This window comes from Mchenga conophoros, linkage group LG15, assembly GCF_057382185.1.
Source record: "Mchenga conophoros isolate Kocher_MC1m ecotype Shallow Benthic linkage group LG15, M_conophoros_male_GT1.1, whole genome shotgun sequence".
NCBI classification, from domain to species: Eukaryota; Metazoa; Chordata; class Actinopteri; order Cichliformes; family Cichlidae; genus Mchenga; species Mchenga conophoros.
In genome coordinates, this window is record NC_140540.1 from 16,488,047 (window position 1) to 16,509,768 (window position 21,722).

At 38.5% G+C, this 21,722-nt stretch overlaps 1 protein-coding gene across 1 annotated transcript in view; it reads left to right on the plus strand.

The window, feature by feature from the left end:
- Positions 1–252: 252 nt before the first annotated feature.
- The window catches only part of lama2 (laminin, alpha 2), a 233,020-nt gene continuing 211,550 nt past the window's right edge, over positions 253–21,722 (plus strand). The window contains exon 1 of the mRNA XM_085248215.1: positions 253–439. Coding sequence (XP_085104341.1) covers positions 373–439 — 67 coding nt within the window. The 5' untranslated portion in view covers positions 253–372. The remainder of the gene's footprint in view (positions 440–21,722) is intronic.

The following is a 21,722-nucleotide window of genomic DNA, read 5'->3' on the forward strand; positions in this document are numbered from 1 at the left end:
CTCAGAACTGATGTAACACTTCACTGGCTTTGTAGCATCTGTCTGAGTGTTCTTGTCTTGAAGAACACATTTTGGTTACAAGACCGCTCATTTGGATGTAGTGTTGTTGTTTTTTTCACCTGCATCTCCCTAGGAAGGTTTCATATTCCATTCCCATCTCCCCCACCCTTGCTCCCGCCACAACTTTTAGAGAGGAGGAGAAACGAGAGGAAGAGGAGGAGGAGAAGAAAAAGAAGAAGAAGAGAGAGTTTGGATCAACTTCTGTTAAAACTTTTCTGGCGTTCAACTCAACATTGAGCCGCGCGAGAGGACGCCGCGGACCCCACATCGCGCGCGCGGCAGGCTACACCATTGCAACTCAGACAGGACAAAATGAAGTTGCTTCTGCTCGTACTTACGACCGCGTTGCTATGGCAACACTGCCAAGCCCAGCAGAGGGGTAAGTCATCAGCGACTGATAGATAATCGATACGCCGATACCCGGCGCTCTCTGCTGGAGTTCTTTACACAGAACCCCCAGAGCTCATTCGGCTGTGGCTGTTTCAGCGTGTCCCTTAATGAACCACTCAGTCAGTAATTAGATACACCTTTTAACTTCCGGCTATCAGTTCAGTATATTTTGTATCGGTTTAGTTGCGAAGAAGCCTGCCTTTACTGGCTGCAGCTTTACTTTGTTTTCAATAAACAAAAGGGAGGGGAAAGTGTGTGAAAATCATTCAAAGCCTACACGTTTGTCAATGAGCACAGCCGCCTGCTTTAGCCCTAAGTTAATACTAGCACTTGATGAAAATATGTTTATGGTGGGATTTATGCCCGCTTTGTCTCTTCAATCTGATATTGAAAAAAAAAAGAGAAACACAAGTTTAATGGGTCAGAGACTTACTGGTGGATTTCGTATTATTTTTAGCCACATAAATCAAATTAAGTGCTTGACCTTAAACATAATTGACCCTGGCTTAGCTGTACTGTTATGTGTTAGACAGATGTCACTTGGCTTGCTCTTTTGCAGTTACTGCTGCAAAACAGCATACACTGAGTTTATGATGATCCATGTCACTGAGTTTCACAAAATACAGCCTTCCTAGTATAGAGTCCTTCTTTTTCTTTCATAAAGTTTATGTTCCACCTACTGCAACATCATCAGAAACTTATTTATTTATTTTCAATCAAAAGTCACATTTCTTTGGTCTCCTGTCACTGTAAATATAGACAATGTGTATATAGGCAATACTTTGTAGATGCACAAAGTGACACATTTACATCTAAGCACACAAATACAAGACCTACGCATCCATAGCAATGCGTAACATATGTGCACTATTAAAAGTAATGTCTCTTTGGTCAGAGGGCCCGGTGGCGCCAGTGTCCGGCAGCCTCGCCTCTGTCAGTGCGCCCCAGGGTGGCTGTGGCTACAATGTAGCTTGCCATCACCAGTGTGTGAATGTGTGAGTGAATGGGTGGATGACTGGATATGTAAAGCGCTTTGGGGTCCTTAGGGACTAGTAAAGCACTATATAAATACAGGCCATTTACCATTCTTTTCTTCTTTTTTTCTATTCTGTAACTCACCTCCAGCCCCAGCTTTAAGGGCTCTTAGCAAGTTACAGCATTAGGCAGGGCCGGTTGACCTCACCTGGGAAAACCAGCAGTTTCTAGTTTACTTATTCACACTTCAGGGGCAAAAAATAGTACTGTTTGGTCAAAGCCACTGGGATCTCATAGAAAACATTGACAAAGTCTGGAAAGTAAGGCTAGTAGCGCTTTCACCCAGGAGACTGCGGTTTATGTCCTGCTTTTTTCTAATTCTAATTTTCACTTCCTTCAAAAAAAATGAATGAATGTACTAAAAAGCCATGCTAGTTTTTATTTCACATATTGATTTTGCAGTATGACTTTAATATTTTGTCAGAAAACCCAATATAACAGAGATTAATTGAATACCATTACAACTTTACGGTTAGAAAAATCATCTCTAAATCTTTTTAAAACATTATGTGTTTGCAGAACCAATGCTCTTAATACAGTACTAAAAAAAAATTTTTTTTGAACATTTTTGGTGATATAAAGATTGTCCTAAATAATAGGAAACTGATGCTAACATTTTTTAAACAAACAAAAAACTAAACAATCTGCATCTGTGGACACCAACTGAAAAAAAATCTAATAGTCTAATAGAAGTAAGAATTAAATTTTTAATTAGAAGTGCCCTGAAATGCACTCGAGAAAGAAATACTGCTCTTTCTTACTTGGTATGTGTGCAAGGCTATGAAAGATTAATTCATTTAATGTGTGTGTTTGTGCGTGTGTGTGTGTGTGTGTTAGGGCCCTGACACAGTCAACAATGAAAAATGAGCAACGAAGCCTTGAGCAGAGATGGGGATTGACAGCTGAGACAAAACCACCAACATAACATGGTGCACAAGAAGAGTCAAAATATTCATGCAAGCAGTGCTTCTAAGAGTTGTTAAGCAAATTATCTCACAGATCCACAAAATGCATTAAAACTGGATTGGAAAAGATGAAATAGTTGCATCCTCTGCAGGGAGCTGATCAGTCAGGTGTTTGAACATGAGTTCAAAGTTCTTTGCATGTGCATGTTTTTTTCAGTATGAGGTGATGGTGACTGTTGCTCGAAAGATGAAGCAAATGTATTGCCAGTCATGCTTTTCTCTATTTATCCTCTTCAAACCATCTCCAACTAGTCTGTAAACCTGGAGTGCTCTGGACCTCCCGCAGAGAAGAGGATGGGGACTGCCATCAGGATGTATGTGTTTCTGTATATTGTTTGTGTGCGAGAGATGGAAAAAGAGTGAGCTGAAGAGGGTGGAAGAGGCCATCTGCTTAAGAAGCCTCATTACCAGGCGTGTCAACCAGGCATGCTCTCCATCAGCGACAGAGCTCAGAGAGACACTAGGAGATAATCAGAAAGAGAAGAGAAGGAGGAGGCAAGCTGAAAGAGAGAGGAAGGGGGATCTGTTTAAGAGTTGTTAAGAACTAGAAGAGTGATAGAGAGTGGACTGATGAAACAGGTAGACAGAAGGTTCAGAGGATATAAGACAGAGGATGAGGTTGAAGTATAAATGTTCAGCAAGGAAACCAAACTACATTAGCCACTAAACAACAACAGCTTGATTGGAAAAGAAGATTTTGTCATTCTCCAATATTTATTTTGTGCCTGTGAGAGGGTAGAACTGAGATCATTTTTGTTGATCAGGAAATAATGGGTATTTTTTGGTCATAGTGGAAGTTCAAGTACATTTCCTGGAGAGTCTGGTGCAGAATACACCAGACCTTTCAGCTTCAGTGTGGAACATAAATAATGATTAGTTTTAACTGATGTATTCTCCTGATTTTTGTATCTGAAGAAAAAAAATCTTTGCGCAGCTTTGAGGGCATATGAAAGGATTTGTCTGTGCTGTTCTCACTGGTTTGAAGTTGGGAGGGTGAGCTGGAAAATGTGATGCTCTACATTTCTCTTCATCGATAATGAGCGATCAATATTTGAATCTGAGGATTTTTTCTGTTTGTTTGTTTGTTTCTCTTAGTTGCCTCAGCATTGACTTTTGAGTGTTAAACACTTTGGGGTATTTTTCCCCCTTAAACTTGGATTCACTGTTGATTTATTATCTTTGCTTGTTGAAATTTTTTGAGACAACGTGAAATCGGGGTCTCACAGCCACCATTATTTGCTGATATTATATGGAGTGATTGAAATAATGAAAAAAGATCAACAGATTGATGAGAAAACACTGAGGTTTTGGCAAGTGATAATCAGTGAACATTATGTTGAGTACTAATGCCAATACATTGCTATTAGCAAAAACAGTATGCACTGGTCAGCCAAAACATGAAAAATCGGTCTGTGGTTTAAGGCCACAGACCTAGAGACTGGTCGGCGACCTGCTGGAAACCACTCATTGCTTCTAAAAAAATTTATATTCCCTGAGTGGTTGCTGGAGGCTGCTGGCAGTCACTAGGTGAAATTGGCTGCAAAGAGCTATATGGACTTGCACCAAAAACTGCCTTGATTATTAACAGATTGCTGTGGTCGCCTGTAATTTGCATGTAAGACAGTGCGTTGTTTGCAGTTGCCAAATACTCATCAAGTAGCAGTGAAACTGTGAGAATTGCAGCGCAAACTGGAAACGGAGTTTGCCTTCAAAGTAAAAGTGCACCATTCAAAATGATTGGTTGTACTGGTAAGGTACAACCTTACTTTGAAGTTTGGGGTGCACGTTTACAAGTTTCGCTGTAGCTCAGTGAGTAGCTCACAAGTGTTTGCAGACAAGTTGGTTGGTTTTCCATGCAAACTTCAGGTGACCATGCCAATCTGCTATTGACCACCAGGAATCACAAGGTTTTTGGTGTCGCACGCTCTTTGCGACCGATTTCACCAGGCAACATGCAACAAATCTCCAGCAAACACTCACTAACCACTTTGAGAATACTTTTTTTTCTCTAGTGGCCAGAGTTTGCCAGGGTATACTGACAGGTAGGGGTATGTAACTGGGTCCCCTCTTTCCACTAAAACATTAATGTGGTTTTAATATGTGGAAATTTTGTGTTGGTGGATGCTTCTGAATTATTTTGCTCCTGCACATTCCTTGATTTCATATACTCTTATAACTTAGCATGAGTCTTCTTGCAATATAAGTTTTAAACTCTGACTTTCTATCAGATGAGAGTCAGTATGATGCATGGGACTCTGGCACCAAACCAAACAACTGTATTGATAAAAGATAGCAAAATGTCAAGAATATGTGGCTGTCACTGGGGAAAAAAATGTAAAAGTTCTGAGAAGTTGCCAGAAAGTTAACTTGTTGGAGTTATGTGTGTATTAATGTGAGTATTACCAGCCTGATTTGCATGAATAGATGTCAAGTATAGTCACTAGAGACACTAGTGTGGATTGAATCCAGACAAGGCTTGTAAACCAACTGAGAAATCAGCATTTGTATTCAGTGAATTCATGTGACTTACTCATAATCTACTGTCCTGCAGAAACCCCATGCTGCCTCTTAGACAAGATGCAAAAATGTAAGGACGAGTGAGAAAACTGATTGATTTCCCTGTTGATGTTTATCACACTTTAAGTGTAATTAAAGGTGCAGACTAATCCTGTGATATATTTTCTCCTTGGCAGGATCTATTTCAAAAAATATAACAAGTAGTTAATTTGCTGATAAAAAAAGTCTCTTCATAGCAACTACAGATGTGTTTATAAGTTTATGGTAATGTGGATTTAACCAAGCTGGGCCAAATGCGATGAGATGTGAACTCACCAGAGGCGCCGCAATGAAGGCGATGTGAATCCAGAATGGGTTTTTCTGCTCATCAGAGAAATCAACATTTTTATGAGGTGAATTCATCCCAACGTTATAACGTTTCTAAAATATGTTGATCTCACTCTGCTATGTTAATGTGAGAGCAGCCGAGCTTAGCTGAATGGATTTGATGGTATACACAGGGGGGGGGAAGCTCACTTTTTCTCAGCCTGGTACCCAAATTCAGTGAATATAATCAATGTGTCCTAGAAAATAAAGGTAGAGGGAGTGAAGAAAGGAAGGAAAGATAGGTACAGGGAAGAATAAAAGCAGAATAGGCAGGAAGATGTGAATGATTCAAAAAAGTTTTCTTGGGTTTAGGAAGTGCTGTCATAAAAGCTGTAGATGCATGCAGAATGTAGATACATATGTCCTTTTGCTTTATACAACTTGCAATTACATGTTATTCTTTTAATTGTCTTTTCTACAATTTCTACTAACTTTTGACAGGAATAGTGTAATACAAGAGAAATCACTGTGTTTCTCATGCGAGTTTTTGTACATTGGAACAACTACACTTACCAAAGTTCACATTTCTTGTTCATTCTAACCAATCATCAGGCCTCCATCCACTTCACCACCACTGCAACAACAACTCGTGTCTTGTGACACCGTAGCCAAGAATTAATAAATGACATTGTGCCAAAAACATAGATCACATTTCCGCTAACAGGTGTTTGTGTTTCTGTGTGCTTCGGAGGAGTCTGGGTGCTAAATTTAGGCAGGTGCTAAGTTGGAACATAGCTGGATGCCTCCAATCAATAAGTGGAAGAGAGCTGGAAGCTGCAGGAGAAGAGAGACACAGTCAATTGCACGGACTGATTTAAGTTTTAAATGTGAATTAGTTTATTCTCTCTCTTGTACAGTTAAATAAAACTAATAGCCTGTGTCTGACCACCTTTTGCCTTTAACAAAACACGAAAAGTTAGGGCGTTCTTTTTTCTCCATAACAATCGATATTAAAATATATCATGAGATGAATTAAATTCACTATGTCAAACAAGCTTAAAGATTACTTTTTACTACTAAGTGAGCAATCATGAGGTTGATTGCTGATTTAATTGCTGATGTGGCGTTCACTGTCCTTATACCAGTGTCTGTTGTGATGAAGACTTCAGTCCTAAAACAATGGCTTTGCCAACCCAGCTCGAAGACATTTACTTTCCAGATTCCAATGATGGACAGTGAGTTGGACATTGAGTCTTATATGTGGTTCTGATGTCCGACTTGACCGCAAATCCAATGTGGTAGCAGAGCATATAGCACTTTGCGGCTCATTTTTAGTGGATTCTCTATACTTTGTCTATAACTGAGGAACTGCCATCTAAGAGAAATGTTTATGGCCAGGGAGTTGGTAATGAGGGTTAGCTACTGTAATAACTCAGTTAAATCTTATATTTTTGACTGTGCTTACTGGTGTCATGCGTTTTGCACTAAGGTAGACTGTTACATCTTTGATACCACTATAGCTCTCTTTGTTTTGTTTTGTTTGTTTTATTTTTTTTGTGTACTAAGGTATTGAACTGGAGAAAGTGGACACTATGGTTTGTCGTTGCGCAGATATCCCAATTGTTGTTTTAGGGGGACCACCAGCACTTGCTTGGATCTGGAACCGTAAAGTCTTGTAAACATTGTTTGTGCTCCAAAGGATGGAAATGCTTCAGAAATAAGCTTTGTTTTTACCATAATCTGCAGTGCTTGCAACTTTGTGCCAGACTTTAAAAAGCCAAAATATCTCCACAACACTGCATTTCTCTGATCCTTCTTTTCAACAGTGTCCTTGTCTTTTGGGCCTAGAGCTATATTCACTGGAGTGTCTTTGTTGGTAATGCTGTCTCTTGACTTGTCTTTAACATTTTCTGTTGCCACTTTCTCTTTTATCTTACTCCTCGTATGCTGGTGTACATGGCAGTGGCAGCAGTATCCCAAAGGTTTGTACATGTGCCATGCCTCCTTGTACTTTTTCACTGTTGTTGTCAACCTACCCTGATGTGGCTGTAACTCCACTCCAGAAGATTTCTCATGATTATTATCATTGCCTTTTTATGCCGGCTGTCAACAAACTTGGATGGAATGAGTGTTATCAATATTGTATTCTCCATGCATTGCATTAATTACTTTCATCAGTTTACTTGCCAGCCTTACCACCAATTGTAAAAGGCACACAGCATGTAGAAAAACAAATCTTTTGTGGATTTAGAAATCTAAAATGTTTGCACAGTGCTGTAGGTCACACTATGGATTCATTGTTAAGTGATACATGCTATCTCTTAAAAGTAAAGAAAACTAGCAGGACTTTTTTTTTTGGAAATAATTATGTAAGTAACGACTCCACAAATTATTTCCATAATACTTTTGAGGCACTCGTAATTCATTCACTGAACTTTAGACCTTTATATGCTGCATTTTTCTTATTTTAGAAGTAATGCATAAACATGTGATACATAAACACGCGGGACATTGTCTCCACTAATGCATGTGTGATATGGTTGTCAGAAGATTTGATTCAGTTAGCTTTGCATATTTGATTATTTGTGTGCATCATTGTTTGTGAATGTGTTCGATGCTTATTACAGCAGGATTTTAATATTTGACTTGTGTTCTTCCCCGTGGGGCTTTGCCGCCTCCTAAAAAGCGCATCTTCCACAGAAAAAAAAAATCTAGGTCTGTGCATGTGTGTGTATGCCCATGTGTGTGAGTGTTTCTTTGCTGTTTTGTTGTCAGAACAGCATTGATAATGCTGAGGAGAAAATCAATAGTTAATTCTACCAGGGACACAATAGCTACTCTGCCCAGCTCCATTCTGTGGTGGGCTTAGACACAGAAACAAACAGGGCATGTGCTGATGAATTGGTAAGTGTGTGGTGTGTGTGTGTATGCAGTAACTGCAGCACTCAGACTGCTTAATGTGCCTAAAAAATAAACTAGACTGTGACATAGATTTGTAGGACGCAACACACTGTAAAAACTGTAAAATACTGGATGACAACGTTTTTAGGAATGCAACCCCTACCACTGTTTTGAATACATTACTTATTTAGGTTACACTGAGCTGCGCTATAACCAAGTGTGTCTGCAGCAAGGAATACATGGGAAAATAATGGAAATTAATACAAATTAATACATAATGCATTCTTCTAATAGCACCGACTTCCCACATTGAGAGGCGTCAAAATAGAAAAAGTGTTCTGTGAAGTAGTAATACCAGTACTTCAACTTACATTTTAGAGGGGCATTGCAGAAATAACTACCCAAATTACCCATCTTTCATTCCTCTAACCTTTTTTTTGGTATTTTGACACATCAAATGCTGCTGTGTGGGTAAAATTGCTCTCCAGTAGAAATAAATCTTTCAGCCTATCAGGTAGCTTATCTTGAAGAGTAAAGAGCACAAAATGGGTTACTCGTTGGGGGTTTTACAATAAAGTCATCATAACTATTAAACATAGTACTGGAAACAGCTAAAGGTGTGCAGGAACCATAATTTGTTATGCCGTTTTTTTTTTTTCAGCTTTAATTCCAAGTCAAATAAGTAAAGGTTATAATAAATGCAACTCACTCAGTGTTTACACTGTGGAGTAATATTATTCCTTTAGCTAACCAGTTATGTATTTGGTTTATAAAAAGTCCAAAAATGTAAAAAAAAAAAAAAAAGACAGTTGAGTGTAATGTTTTCACAAATGGTACAGCAGTAATTCAGAAACATGGTGATCAAGCTTTTTATAATGGGGTGGGACTTCATGCGATGCGCATGCCACAAAAAGAAACAGTGCACTCTTCCTGGGATATCATTCAACAAGGAGTGTTCATGATACTTAGAGTTAGAGTTTTGCATTAAACACTATCTAAATAATCTTCCTCAAAATAGGAAATGTTGTACCTATTTCGATTGTTTTTTTCTTTTTAAAGAAGCTGAACTCTTCTGATTCTCAAATTCCTATCAACTGAATAGACAATGTGCATTCAAATATTGATGCATAAATGTCTGTGTTGGATAGAAGGTTAGTAAAGCAGACAGTCAAATCCATGTATGCATGCTAGGGGATTTGATGTTATGAACTTGTGGCAAAAACACAGCATGTTTGACATACAGATACGCTGCTACAAAACCAGAGGCTGCTGACCCTTACACACATAAACACACACATCTGCAGCTGCAAAGGTTTTGGAATGACCTCTGTTTTTTTTTTTATCTCTCTATGTCAGTCTCTCATCTCTCTCTTGCTCTCTGATCTTCCTGGGTGCTTATATTTTTCCAAGGAGGTTCCTGTGGTAACACATGGTGTCAATAATGAGCCCCCTACACACACACACGCACACACACACACACTTTGCAGAAATGCACACAGACATCCCCCCTTCCTCCCCTACTTGTACTCCTCTTTCCTTCCTGTCCACCTCCGCTTTTTCTTTCCATCTCTCCTTTCATTCATTGGCTGCTTGATTGCTTCTCTCCCAGACTATTTTTTTTCAATATGTTCTTGTTTTGTTTTTGGGTTTGTTTGTTTTTTAATCACTTCTTCTATCTCTATGCTTGTATCTAATCAGCAATAATCAGTAATTTTTTTTGAAAATGTCTACATTTTAGAATTTTAGATCAAAATATCTGTCTACATTTTTAAAGGTACACTAGTGATGTGTAGTTTTTGCACATTACTTTAAGCATTCTGGAGTTTCTACATTTCATATCCTTGCACCTCTCTTCCTCCTTCTACATTTCCCCCCTTAACTTTTCTTCCACGTCCTTTTGGGCATCTTCCTTTCATCCTGTGTAGGAGTACTCTTGACAACCTCTGTGGCCATAGCTGAGCGCAATGTCTGCCCTCAGTTTGTTTGTCTAGCTACTCCCTCACTGCTGGTTTCTGGAGGTCTTATTGTTTTGTTCCAACTCAAATCAGTTGAGTTCAGAACCTCTGTTTATCCACAGTGAACACAGTGAGAGCAAGATGTCTTTTACAGGAGAAATCTGCCTGACACAGGCAGTTGAAAGACAACCATAAAGCAAGACAAACACCCCCCGGCTTTATTTTGGATTTTTTTAGCTTGTTAAATTTGGTTTGTGGAAGTTTTTTTCCTTCTGTGTTAAAGTTTGAGAACTAGGGCTCAGCTTGTTGATTTGGGTCCAGGCTCTTCCTTTAAGCTGTCTTTACATTTTATCTAGGTCATGAACCTAAAGCATTGAGTTACACCAAAATAGTTTCTTAATCAAAGTTTGTGCTGTAGCTACACACAAATTAATCCTATTCTAAAGATCAAATGTGTGGATATTATGTCTCCTGAGTTATATTCAAGGCACATCTTTTAGATGAAGTCAAAATAAACTTGAAAATCTTTTGCTCATGTCTAGTTGAGAACAAAAATTTGACGTCCCTGTGTTTCCAGGGAATTCTTGCCAAATTTATTCATTTTCCCTAGGATCAATCAGAGTGATCCTGGGAATTCCAAATATGGTATTTCCTGGTATTTCTAAAGGTTAAAGCAGGATTGGCAGATCCATGTTCAAATTTACTTCTATCTCTAGCTCTAGTATTCTTCTATTGTACATTTTTATTAATTACCTAATTTTAAAGATTAGGCCAACAAATAATGCATATATTAAGTTCAATAAAGACAACCTTTAGAGGAATTAAGATGTTAGATTTTTCTGCAGTTTAAAAAGTAAATAAAAGTGTTTATATCTAGAATAGTAACAACCTGAAGAAAGAAATTGATGACACGGTTTCAGGCATATTGCGAGCAAGGCATATTGCACACATTGAACTTGCACTAAATATGGTGTGTATTAAGACTGAAACAAGGGATAGTATTGCTGAAAAATGTAAATTAAAATCTCACAACACACCTAACCAGAGAATAAGCCATAAATAAGATGAACCAAAAACTGAAAAAAAGAAAAACAACAAAGAAGTCTGTAGAAAAAGTATTACCTGCTCTTACAACCAATTAATTTCAGTTCAATTTATCCGATTTTATTTATATTGCTTATTTCACAACAATAGACGCTTCATATTGTAAGGTAAATTCTAAGGTACCTTACAATATTAGAAAGAAACCCCAACAATCACACAACCAGTATGCAATCTTGACCATCAATATAATGTCATTATATCCTGGGATGTCACGTGAACTGACACTTGAACCAACTTTTGATACCTTTCAATACAAAAAGTCTGAAAACCAAATGGTATTTATTCTTTTAAGTACCACAGGCAACATATGAAAGCAACCCCTAACCCTAGGCTGCAATTCTTCCAGGCAGCAAACGGCTACAAGTCTTCTAATCTACCCTTGCATGCTGAAAAAGGACAGTCACAAGCTTAGGGAAAACAACTCATGTCATTGCACTAATAGCTTCTTTATAATTATAAAAGGACCACCAGCAGACTGACTACTCAACGAGTACACTCACCCATTGCAGTGACATCTGAGTGAAGATAATGCTTTTTGACTTCAGACCTGTTACATTTATGGCATTGCACTTTGAGACACTTTTGCCCTGTTTTTAATTTCAAACCACAGTCTTGTTTATAGACACACAACAGAAGAAACCATGGCTTGCATGTCTTGTGTAGTGCACACCAGACACATGGTCTACACATGTTATAACTTTTTTGTCTGGATTCTTTGTTTGTCTCCTTGCCTTGTTGCTTCATAACATGGTTCTTATTCTTGAGGGGAACATAAACTGCCATACTTATAGTTTTTGCCTATTTTTATTTGTGTGATCTTTATAGAAAATACTTGAAATTACTTGATTTTGTGTATGTTTCCCCAGCAATTGAAGTAGTCATTTCTGTATGTGTTCATGGAGAGGTATACGGGAATTTTTTTATCGTGATGTTTTTTTAATTACAAATAAAGGCTGATAAAAATAGCAATTTAGAGTAAGTTTTAATCCTCGTGTCTTCTAGAAAATTGTGAAAAATTAGGTCAAGAATATAACATTGAGATTTAGCTCAGAGTTTTTCACGACACATTTTGGTAAAACATTTTTTTTCCCAGAAAAATTTCAGAGGCCCACTCAGTCTCGACAGAAAACCCCTTGTTTCAGACTCCCACCAACATCGCAATGCTTTATAGATCATGTTTCAAAAGCGGATTTTTACACTTTAGTTGGCAAGTCTGCTGTGGGCCACTGAGGAGTAGGAATGTCTGAGCTCAGACTGCTTGTTAGACTGGGGTTTATCTGAACTCTGCTCAATACCAGTTGTTTTTAGTGGTTGTTAGAAATTACCAATTACCTCAACCACAACATCCCCGTTCAACACATGGTCCCAAATCTGGGTACAATATGTGTGTGTGTGTGACAAAAAACAAATACAACTGCATCATGAGGATATGGCTTTTTGTTGATCCATCTGTTTTTTATTTCTCCATCTAGCTGTCTAGCTTTTATGTCATGAAGTTCATAATAACCTCTACCCTCTTACATTCATGAACTTTGACCTGCAAGGGTCACCGTCCTCGACCTTTTATTATTGTAACCAAGGCCATTTGTGTGGTCCAAGTTGAGATATCTAAGATTATTCCAGAGCTATACCCACAATGGCTGTGGTTGAGCTCCAGAGTTCAGTTTGCATCAAGGCGAATAAGGAGCGGTATTAAAGAATTGAATCTACTGGCTGCATTAGAACTGCATTTCGATGCATATATAGAACCTTTCCATCATCAGTTCCATGGTTGCAGAGAGTTGGTGTAATTAGGTCAACAAATTAAATCACAATTTGTTCAGCACTCCTACGAAATGGCTTGAATGCAGTTTTTACTTTCTGTGAATCTCTAAGACAAAGAGACAAAGACAGATACCTGTTAAATAGGCAATCTCTGTTTTGAAGGCACCCATTTTCTTTGATTTTTTTGTTTAAATTTATATATTTTTATGTTCTGCTTTATCAAAAATCACTACCAAGGACACTATTTGACTGGAAAGTAAATTTTTGTACAATTTTTTTCTCAAGGTTGACTGCTTTTGGAGCAAGAGCTTTTCAGTCTGTAGCTAAATACGATAGGCATTTAGCTACAGCCTTGTTTGTTTCTGCAAGACTTTTCTCAGCTTCAATCAGAGACTTTAAGATAAAAATAACATTTTTTAGACATAAGAGATGTGTAAACTGGGTAGTTGCTAATAGTTAAACCGCTAATTATATTGTGTGTGCCAGCCACCTTGATGTTTATGATAACTGTTTTGAACTGTTGTTGAAATGGGAGCTTTTATTACACCTTCGTAATGACCAGATTAATTACCAAGTTTGTTGTGGTGCTGTTCATGCGTTCAGCTGCTAGTGGTCTCAGCTGGCACAAAACGGCACTGATGTAAACAAGTATCTAATCTGATAGTAATTTTTAGCATCAATTAGTATCCAAGTATACACTTTTTAAAAAACTCTCCTCAGTACGTATACGTACTGTGTTGGCATGTTTTTAGAATTTGGCACTGAACGATATTCATTCATTAGTATTCATTCTGGTGACATCCCTACCTTATATATTATTTGCTGCTGAATCAAGTAGTTAAAGCTTGGGGAGTTTATGAGGGATTTTTGACTTCGTCATCTTCACTTCCATGCCATCAGACTTATATCCACTTATATGTCTTTTCTTTTCCCTGCCTCCCCACTGATACTGTAGTAGAGAAACTAACATGAACATAAATGAGTTAAAATCAGTAGAGACTCTCACAATTGTTAATAAAAACTTTTTATTATTTATTTTCCCCTTTGGAGAGAAGAACACACACAAAGTTGCACCGTTTGGACACTGCAAACAGACTACCTAGACTTTACCTATTTTTATTAATGTGTTCCTCCACTACTCATAATCAGTAGCTTTTTTTCATTTGTAACTTTTAATTAATTTCAAATATGTGCAGTCAGCTTGACTGACAGGTGGATTGGATAAATGAATGAATAAAAGTCTAGGGCTTCCTAACCCAACAATTGCCATTTCTGGCGTTACTGACAGATCTGTATGCAGTGCACACATTCTGTGCAGCACAGCTCCTAGATAGAAGTGCGCGCGTGCACACACACACACACACACACACACACACACACACACACACACAGAAAGAGGCAGCAAACAGAAAGGCCATTATTTTGGGGCTGAATGTTTGTGTGATTGAGCTGATAAAGCATCAGAGGAATAAGGGTCTATTAGACTGGCCTGGTTAGCTATGGATTTAACATTTATACACACCTCTATGTGTGTGTAGGTGTGTGACAAAGAAAGTGAAAAATACAGATGGTGCAGAGTGAAGGAGGGAGAAAGAGGTATGTGTTGTGTATACAATTTTTCCATTATCCCAGTTGCTTTTCTCATCAATATTGTGTATGTGTGTGTGTGTGTGTGTGTGTGTGTGTGTGTACATGTGTGCACAGAAAGGAACATACTCTATATGTAATTTCACATTTCCATTATATTTTTTTGTGTTTCCATTATTATGGTCCAAGGCAAATCCACAGAGAGCCTAATGCAGAGCAAATGCTCACATCTGACATGAGATGGAAATACGTGAAAAATGGTTGTGTGTGTATGTGTGCATGTGTGTGGACGGGGGGCCCATAACCTCTGCAGCCCCGCAATAATAGACTGGTGACACCCGGGATTTGGGACTGCGGGCTCGGGATTGGACAAGGCTGGTATGAAGTAAAATATTCCACACTGTCATTTCCTTTTCGGGCTAGCAGAGATGGAGCTAAGTAGTTTTTCTAATAAATCATTTAATGGCTGGGCTTAAGGGGGCATGGAAGTATTGAGGCCCAGAACAAACACAGAAATGCAAAAGTGACACAAACTTAATTTGATGATGCCAGGAGGAATCAATAATGTTCTTGGTGAAAATCTCACAGGCTGGTGGCATAATTAAAAGGGCATGGCATTTCCTTTATATTTGTACATTTGTTTAATTACCTGCATCCAAAATTGACACACATTACTGTAATGGCTGATTGGTTTGAACCGAGTATGGATAAACCAAATCTATATTTTAACTTTAAATGTCTACTGAGGAAACCACTAGGAGCACCTCCAATTGTGATCCATGTCTCACTTTGCGCTATTTTGGGCTGACTAGTGCACTATATTTCCCTTTAGTCAGTTTCAAATGAAACAAAATCAAGTAATGGACTTTGTATTTTACGTTTTTCACAGCTGCTTATCCAGTTTGAATAAAAAAGAAGTTGCAAACAAGCAATACCAAATCTTGTTTTGTTTCTTTAGTCCATTCCTGTGAACCCAGTATTTCCGGGATGCTTTCAGAGAAGGTTTAAAATTTGGCATGGACATTAATTTGGATTCACAAATGAACTGCTTAGAATTACAGGAATACTAAAAAGTAGTTATTCAATGAAATACCAGAAAGCAGCGAAAGAAAGTTAGCTTTTGTCCTTTTCAAAAAATATATATAAAGAAGGTGACCGGTGAACTAAATAGTTGTTGCAGCTCTGTGTTTAATAATTGATTGGTAATTTTCGACAGAGAGAGATGAATAATCAGGACCCAGGGTGCTTTTTAGCTGAATTTGACTTTTGACCTTCTCCTTGTTGGAGGAAATTCCCCTGCTGGCATCAGTCAAGTATTAATCTGTTTAGTATCCTAAAATCAAGAGCAAATGTCAGATGCAGTAAAGCAATAAGAGGCAGGCTTTTTTAAAAAATACATCTTTGCATCCTCATTTTCCCCATTAAACCTTGACTGTGTTTTTTTTTAACCATCTCTAAGATTCATACTTTATTTTTCTTCTGCTGACCTTGTTTGCCCCTGCAGAGAAAAAGTCAACCTAAGCGCTCAGCTGAGCCCAAGGCTTGTGCTGACAGTGGGTGGGAGGTGGGTGGTCTGTTAGCACATTTATTCCTAGGAGACCCCTGTGCTCTCTTCTTGCAACCCAACCAGCTCATTGTCCTCTGCTGGCCTAGGCCATGTTAACAAAGGCTTCTGTTAGTATGACTTGTAGGGGTCTTGATCTTCTTTGCCCCCTGCTTATTGCCTTGTTAATTTATATATTCAGCATTTTAAGCCAAATCACGTGTTTCTTTATCTAATCAGTTAGAAATCTACATGCTTTATTTAGATTTTCATTTTCAAGTCAGCTGTTGCAAACACATTCTCAAAATTGTATAATTACCTGATAAAAATGAGTTCTGATCAAATGTATTACCTAAAACAGCGGTCCCCAACCCCCGGGCCTCGGACCGGTACCGGTCCGTGAGTCATTTGGTACCGGGCCGCGAGAGTTGAGGCTCAGGTGTGAAATGTATGGTTTTCAGGGTTTTTATCGGTTTTCAGCGTTATTTTGTTATCGTTATCGTTAACTCTGTTTTCCTGGGTCTTTTCACGTGTGTTATGAATAAATCTTCTTTTTTTCGGTACCAGTACTAGTTTTATTTTGTTGTATTTATCCGGGACACGCGACAAGGCCGGTCCGTGAAAATATTGTTGGGCATAAACCGGTCCGTGGCGCAAAAAAAGGTTGGAGACCGCTGACATAAAACACAAAATTTAACACAAAGTGCATAGAGAGATAGATACTGCCACTTGACATCTGATTGTGAAGCCTTGACTAGGGCTATTTAAAAAAACAGATCTTGATTTTATTGGGATTAAATACTTATTTGTGCTACAAACCTTTTTTTTTTTTGCCTTGTTATTTTGTCTTAAATCAAGTACATGCCATATCTTTACAGCATTGCACTCCACACAGCAAATTCAAAAGTGTTAAATGTTTTGGTGTTAGTAGCCTTCTTGCAAAAGTAGAGTTAATTTTACTCTAAGTAGAGTCACATTCTTTTAATGTAACTCTGAGGTGTAAAATGATAGTAGTTAAAATCGAGTGTTAAAAATGAGTGTTTCTATTTCAAATCTGGAGGTGTTACAATGGAAACATTAACTCTTGACCTCTTAACTCTGAACTCCAACAGGGGCTATGACACCAATAGAGTAAATTCACAGACTCCGCCCCCAGCACCATAGGCTCCAATCGAAGCTGAAGTGAAGCCGTTTCAGAACATTTTGCTCTACATATTTGAGTTGTTTGCCATGCTTGGTAAGTCATTTTTTCAAAGATTGTTTCAATTATTATTATGAGCTTTTACTTCTGTGGCTCTTTGGAGTTGAGACAAAGCTGTGTGAAAGGCATTAGCCATGTTGCTCGGTGATAGCATAATATTCTGTTTTAGCTAGCGGAAAGGTATTGTTTGCGGGCAAATACCACAGCCTTGAAAAAAAGCTTGCATATGAATTTTCAGTCAAACTTTTGGTCAAATACACCTAAAACAATGTCTAGAATGTGAAATGTTGGTATAATGGTGCTACTTGAAGCCTGAAAACGATCTCCCATAAAAAAACAAAACAAAAAAAAGCCGAGCAAACAGCAGTAGCTGACGTCCTGACTGGGTTCTACGTTAGCATTTAGATCCCTCCAGAGTTTTGTGCACACGGTTTAGGTAAAAATGAAAAAGGTTGAGGTTTTACATTTAGTTCAGTATTACCTGTTGCCTGTGTCCTTGTCTTTTGGAAAAATACTTTACACAAGTAATGGCTCAAAGAGGATTCCTTTTTTTTTTTTTTTTAACTGTGCTGCAATTGATTACTGGATTATTTGTGCCATTAATTAGTGTCAACTAATTTTTATTCAATCTCCACACAGGATATGCTTGTGAAGATGGAATATGGGGGAGAGCAGAAGTGCGTTGCAGTTCCACAAAGTGATGAATGAAGGACATGCATATTGTATTGAAGAAATAAGTGATGAGAATGCTGTTATTTGCATTTACCAGCTCACCTATGTCAGACCTTTTGATAAACAAAATTCTAATGAAAGTGAGAACTATTACATCTTTCAGAAAATGTTTTGAAATTGCGGTGCACAGTTCAGAATAAATGTTTTTCAAAAACCATTGCGTCTTTTTTGTCAGGCTCAGGAGATACTCGGAGGCAGACCGTCACTTAAGTTCACAATTTATTTACACACAGACACCAGGCGCGGATATATACAGGTGTGGGGGCACAGGAAGAGGGTCTCCGGGGAACACAGGCACGGGAAGGGGACGGCTATGTACACAATCCTTCACTGAAGCTCAGGTAGCTCGGACTCCGGCTTTTAGCTCACCAAAAGGCGGTCCTCAGGCTGGCGAGAAATGAGTGTTACACAATAATCCAGCGAAGAAGCACTCTCAGCAGCCGCCTTAAGAAGTGAATGAGATGAGACGATTGTTTGCAGGTGTCCGAGCCAGGGGCTGGAGCCGTCATGACTCCGCCCCGGTAGAGCGCAGTGCGCGGGAGGGGAGAGAGACGCAGCACAACAAAAGCACTTGTAGCCATACAGAGTCAGCCGAGAAGGCACAGGGTCATGACATTTTTAGTAAATGTTTATTTCCAAAAGAAATTTCTAAAAGTTCAGAACAGTAAAATTCCCGCTTTTTAGAATTAATTAGAAGATAACTCTTACGTAGTTAAACTAAAATACTCTTTGAGAGTTAATATATAAACTCTTAACACCTAGTTAGCATTAGTAAGTGTTAAATTATCAACTCCAGACAGATTTGGTGTTTAACACTAAATCAGAGTTAACGTACCAACTCTCCAAAAAGAGTTAAATTAACACTCTCTGGTGTGGACCCATATAGACACTTTAATAGTGTTGAAATCAAATCTGACAGTGTTAATTTGGACATGCTGGATTTGCTGTGCAGTCTCTCCCTCAAAGCCCAAACTTCCACACTGTTTTGTGCCGCTCCAACCAGGACAGCTCAAAAACAACATGATTGTAACTTTTTTCTTCTTCTTTTTTTTTCCTGTCCCGTTTGGCTCTTTTGCCATCAGAATTATTGTCTAAAGGCGAAGAAAGATGCCCAACGGATTTACTTTACCAAATGGACCAACCCAGCCTTGTCGTAATGGTCTATTTGAGTCACCTTTTATTGTTTATTTTATTTTCACTTGCTAAATACGGGACAGATTTGAGTGGGGTAAAGAAAGGGGAGAAAGAAAGAGGGAAAGAAAAACAGAGGGGAAGAGGGACGGGGATAAAGGGCAAAAAACAAAAACCAACAAAATAAGCACACAAAAAATACATATATCGATCACCTGGATCACCTGTTGAGAAAGAAAAAAGAGAAAACAAGCAGAAGAAAAAAAAGGGCAACATAATAAACAACATCACGATGATCTATGTGAATATAACAGTAAATACTAAATATTAAACATTATTGTGCAGCATGTAAGATCGACAGAGCACAGTGTGCTGTGAGGTAGGAGCCAAAAAGGGTGTAGTTTGTATGTGTGAGCACCCATGTGTACACCTGTGAGCATGGACGCGCTTGTATTTAAAAGGTTCCTTCATGTAATGATCTGCTAGAGGGTGTGGGGAGCCACAGCGCCGTCCTCCAGGGCATGAAGCAGGTATGGAGGAGATCAAAACTCCAGACATCCAGAGGCCCTCAGAACACAAGAGACCAAGGAAGACCAACAGAGGGGCAGCCGCGCCACTGTCCCAGAAAGAGCTGAGGAGAGCCCCAGATGAGGAATCACACATGTATTTCTTAATAATTGCATCAAAAACAATCCTGATTATGATTTTTGCTACCCCATTCTCATGAGCAGGTAGCAGCGGGGAGAATTTCATGGTTTTATCTCAACCGTTTTGGTACATAGAGTTGGGACCACATCTGAGGAGGCAGAGAAATAATTTCAGAGAGCTGATTGAAACGAAGCAGCATCTAGCTGTCTGTCTGTGGTTAAAATAGCATTGTTTTCCTATATATTCTATAACAGTGTGCATTTTGAGCTACAAGTGAACTTGTAGCCAAATCCAGTGGTCTGATTGGTTAGATCTGCATATTCACATCCAAGAAATTAAGTTTGATCTGAAAGAATAAATGCCACAAATTTGTCCTGCACTAAGAATAGCTGAGCTCCAAAAATATTTTTAATGCCTGAAATATTTGCATGAATTTTACGAGTTTGGTGTCTAAAGTCGTTTACTCTGAAGTAACGGAGACCAACATCTCATCAGGAAAAGTCACAGATTGAGGAAATTTAGGGTTGTTTCTCATAGATATTTACACAATTATCAAATGTTGTTGATATAATATCAAGCTTAATTATTTTTGAGTTGTACTCTTTATTATAATGTCAATTAATATTTTTTTCTTTAAGTATGTCATCCTTATTCCAGGATTTTATGCAAGTTTCCTTGTGGTTTGGTGCAAAGTCGTAACTCAGCACGGTACAGATGCATTGCACTCATGCACAAACACTGGCAATGGAAACATAACACACATTTTTGAGGAATAGTCCTCAATCTTAACACACATCACTGTGTGTTCTATGCTTTAGATCATTGTGTCTGCCCCCTGATGTCAAAAGCTTTCAATGGCTAAGTCTGGGGCTTATTTTCTCCATCAGTCTTTTGAAGGTAAGTTGCAACCATGTTGAAGCTAATTTCCAGGTGGCCTACATAAAGTTATTGGCAGGCTCTTGCTTAACAAGCAGCTGAATAGAACACATCACCACTGTCAAAAAAAAAAAAAAAAGCACCCTGGGAAATGTGTAAGTGTAGCCAATGAAATGTGTAAGGTTGCGAGTGGGCATGATTACAACACTCAATCACAATTTTAACTGCTGGAGAATCTTGACCATCACAGGTTTAACAGTATAAGCACATCTGAGAGGGTATGATGGGATCGTTTAATTGCTCTCTAAGGTTCAGGTCTAATTTCAAATTTGCCATTCAATGGCAGTTTTTAAAGTGAGTGTGCCTTTTATGTATTACATCAGCATGCCATTATAATGAGCGTGTTAAGTCACATATACACAATAATTACAGATTATTAGAGGTGTTTATTTGCTGTTTCCTTTTATCACAGCCACTGCTAATTTTAATATTGTTAAATCATAGACACACTTGTAAGGATGCATACTTATAGAGCTTCTTTCCGATGGGCCTGTCAGTCTTTTTTTTCCTAAAACATAGTGTGTCTAATGCAGGAAAAATCCATCTGTTTCTCAACAGACACGCCTTTGGTGTGTATCACACACTCAGCAGCTGTTCCCAGACTGAAAGCAATAGGAGAGCTTTGAAGTACTCTATCCTATTCTGTCATATTTTCTTTTGTTACCCTATGTTTTATTCTAATACCACTGGTTCCCAGTTGATATTTTCTTCTCAAACAACCAAAGACGGACAAGGTTTTATATGACTTCACTTTCCCTGATTTACATACTGACTCAGAGAGAGCAGAATTCTAACCAGATATATATTTTTTATTATGCCCCGTTTCCATATGCTCTCTGCTGAGTTTCTCAGGGTGTAGGTGGGTGTATTTGCTGAGACAGCAGGTCTGTGTACTAGTAGCCTCGCACACTTGTACACAGTACTTGTGATGCATGGAGGAATCAGAG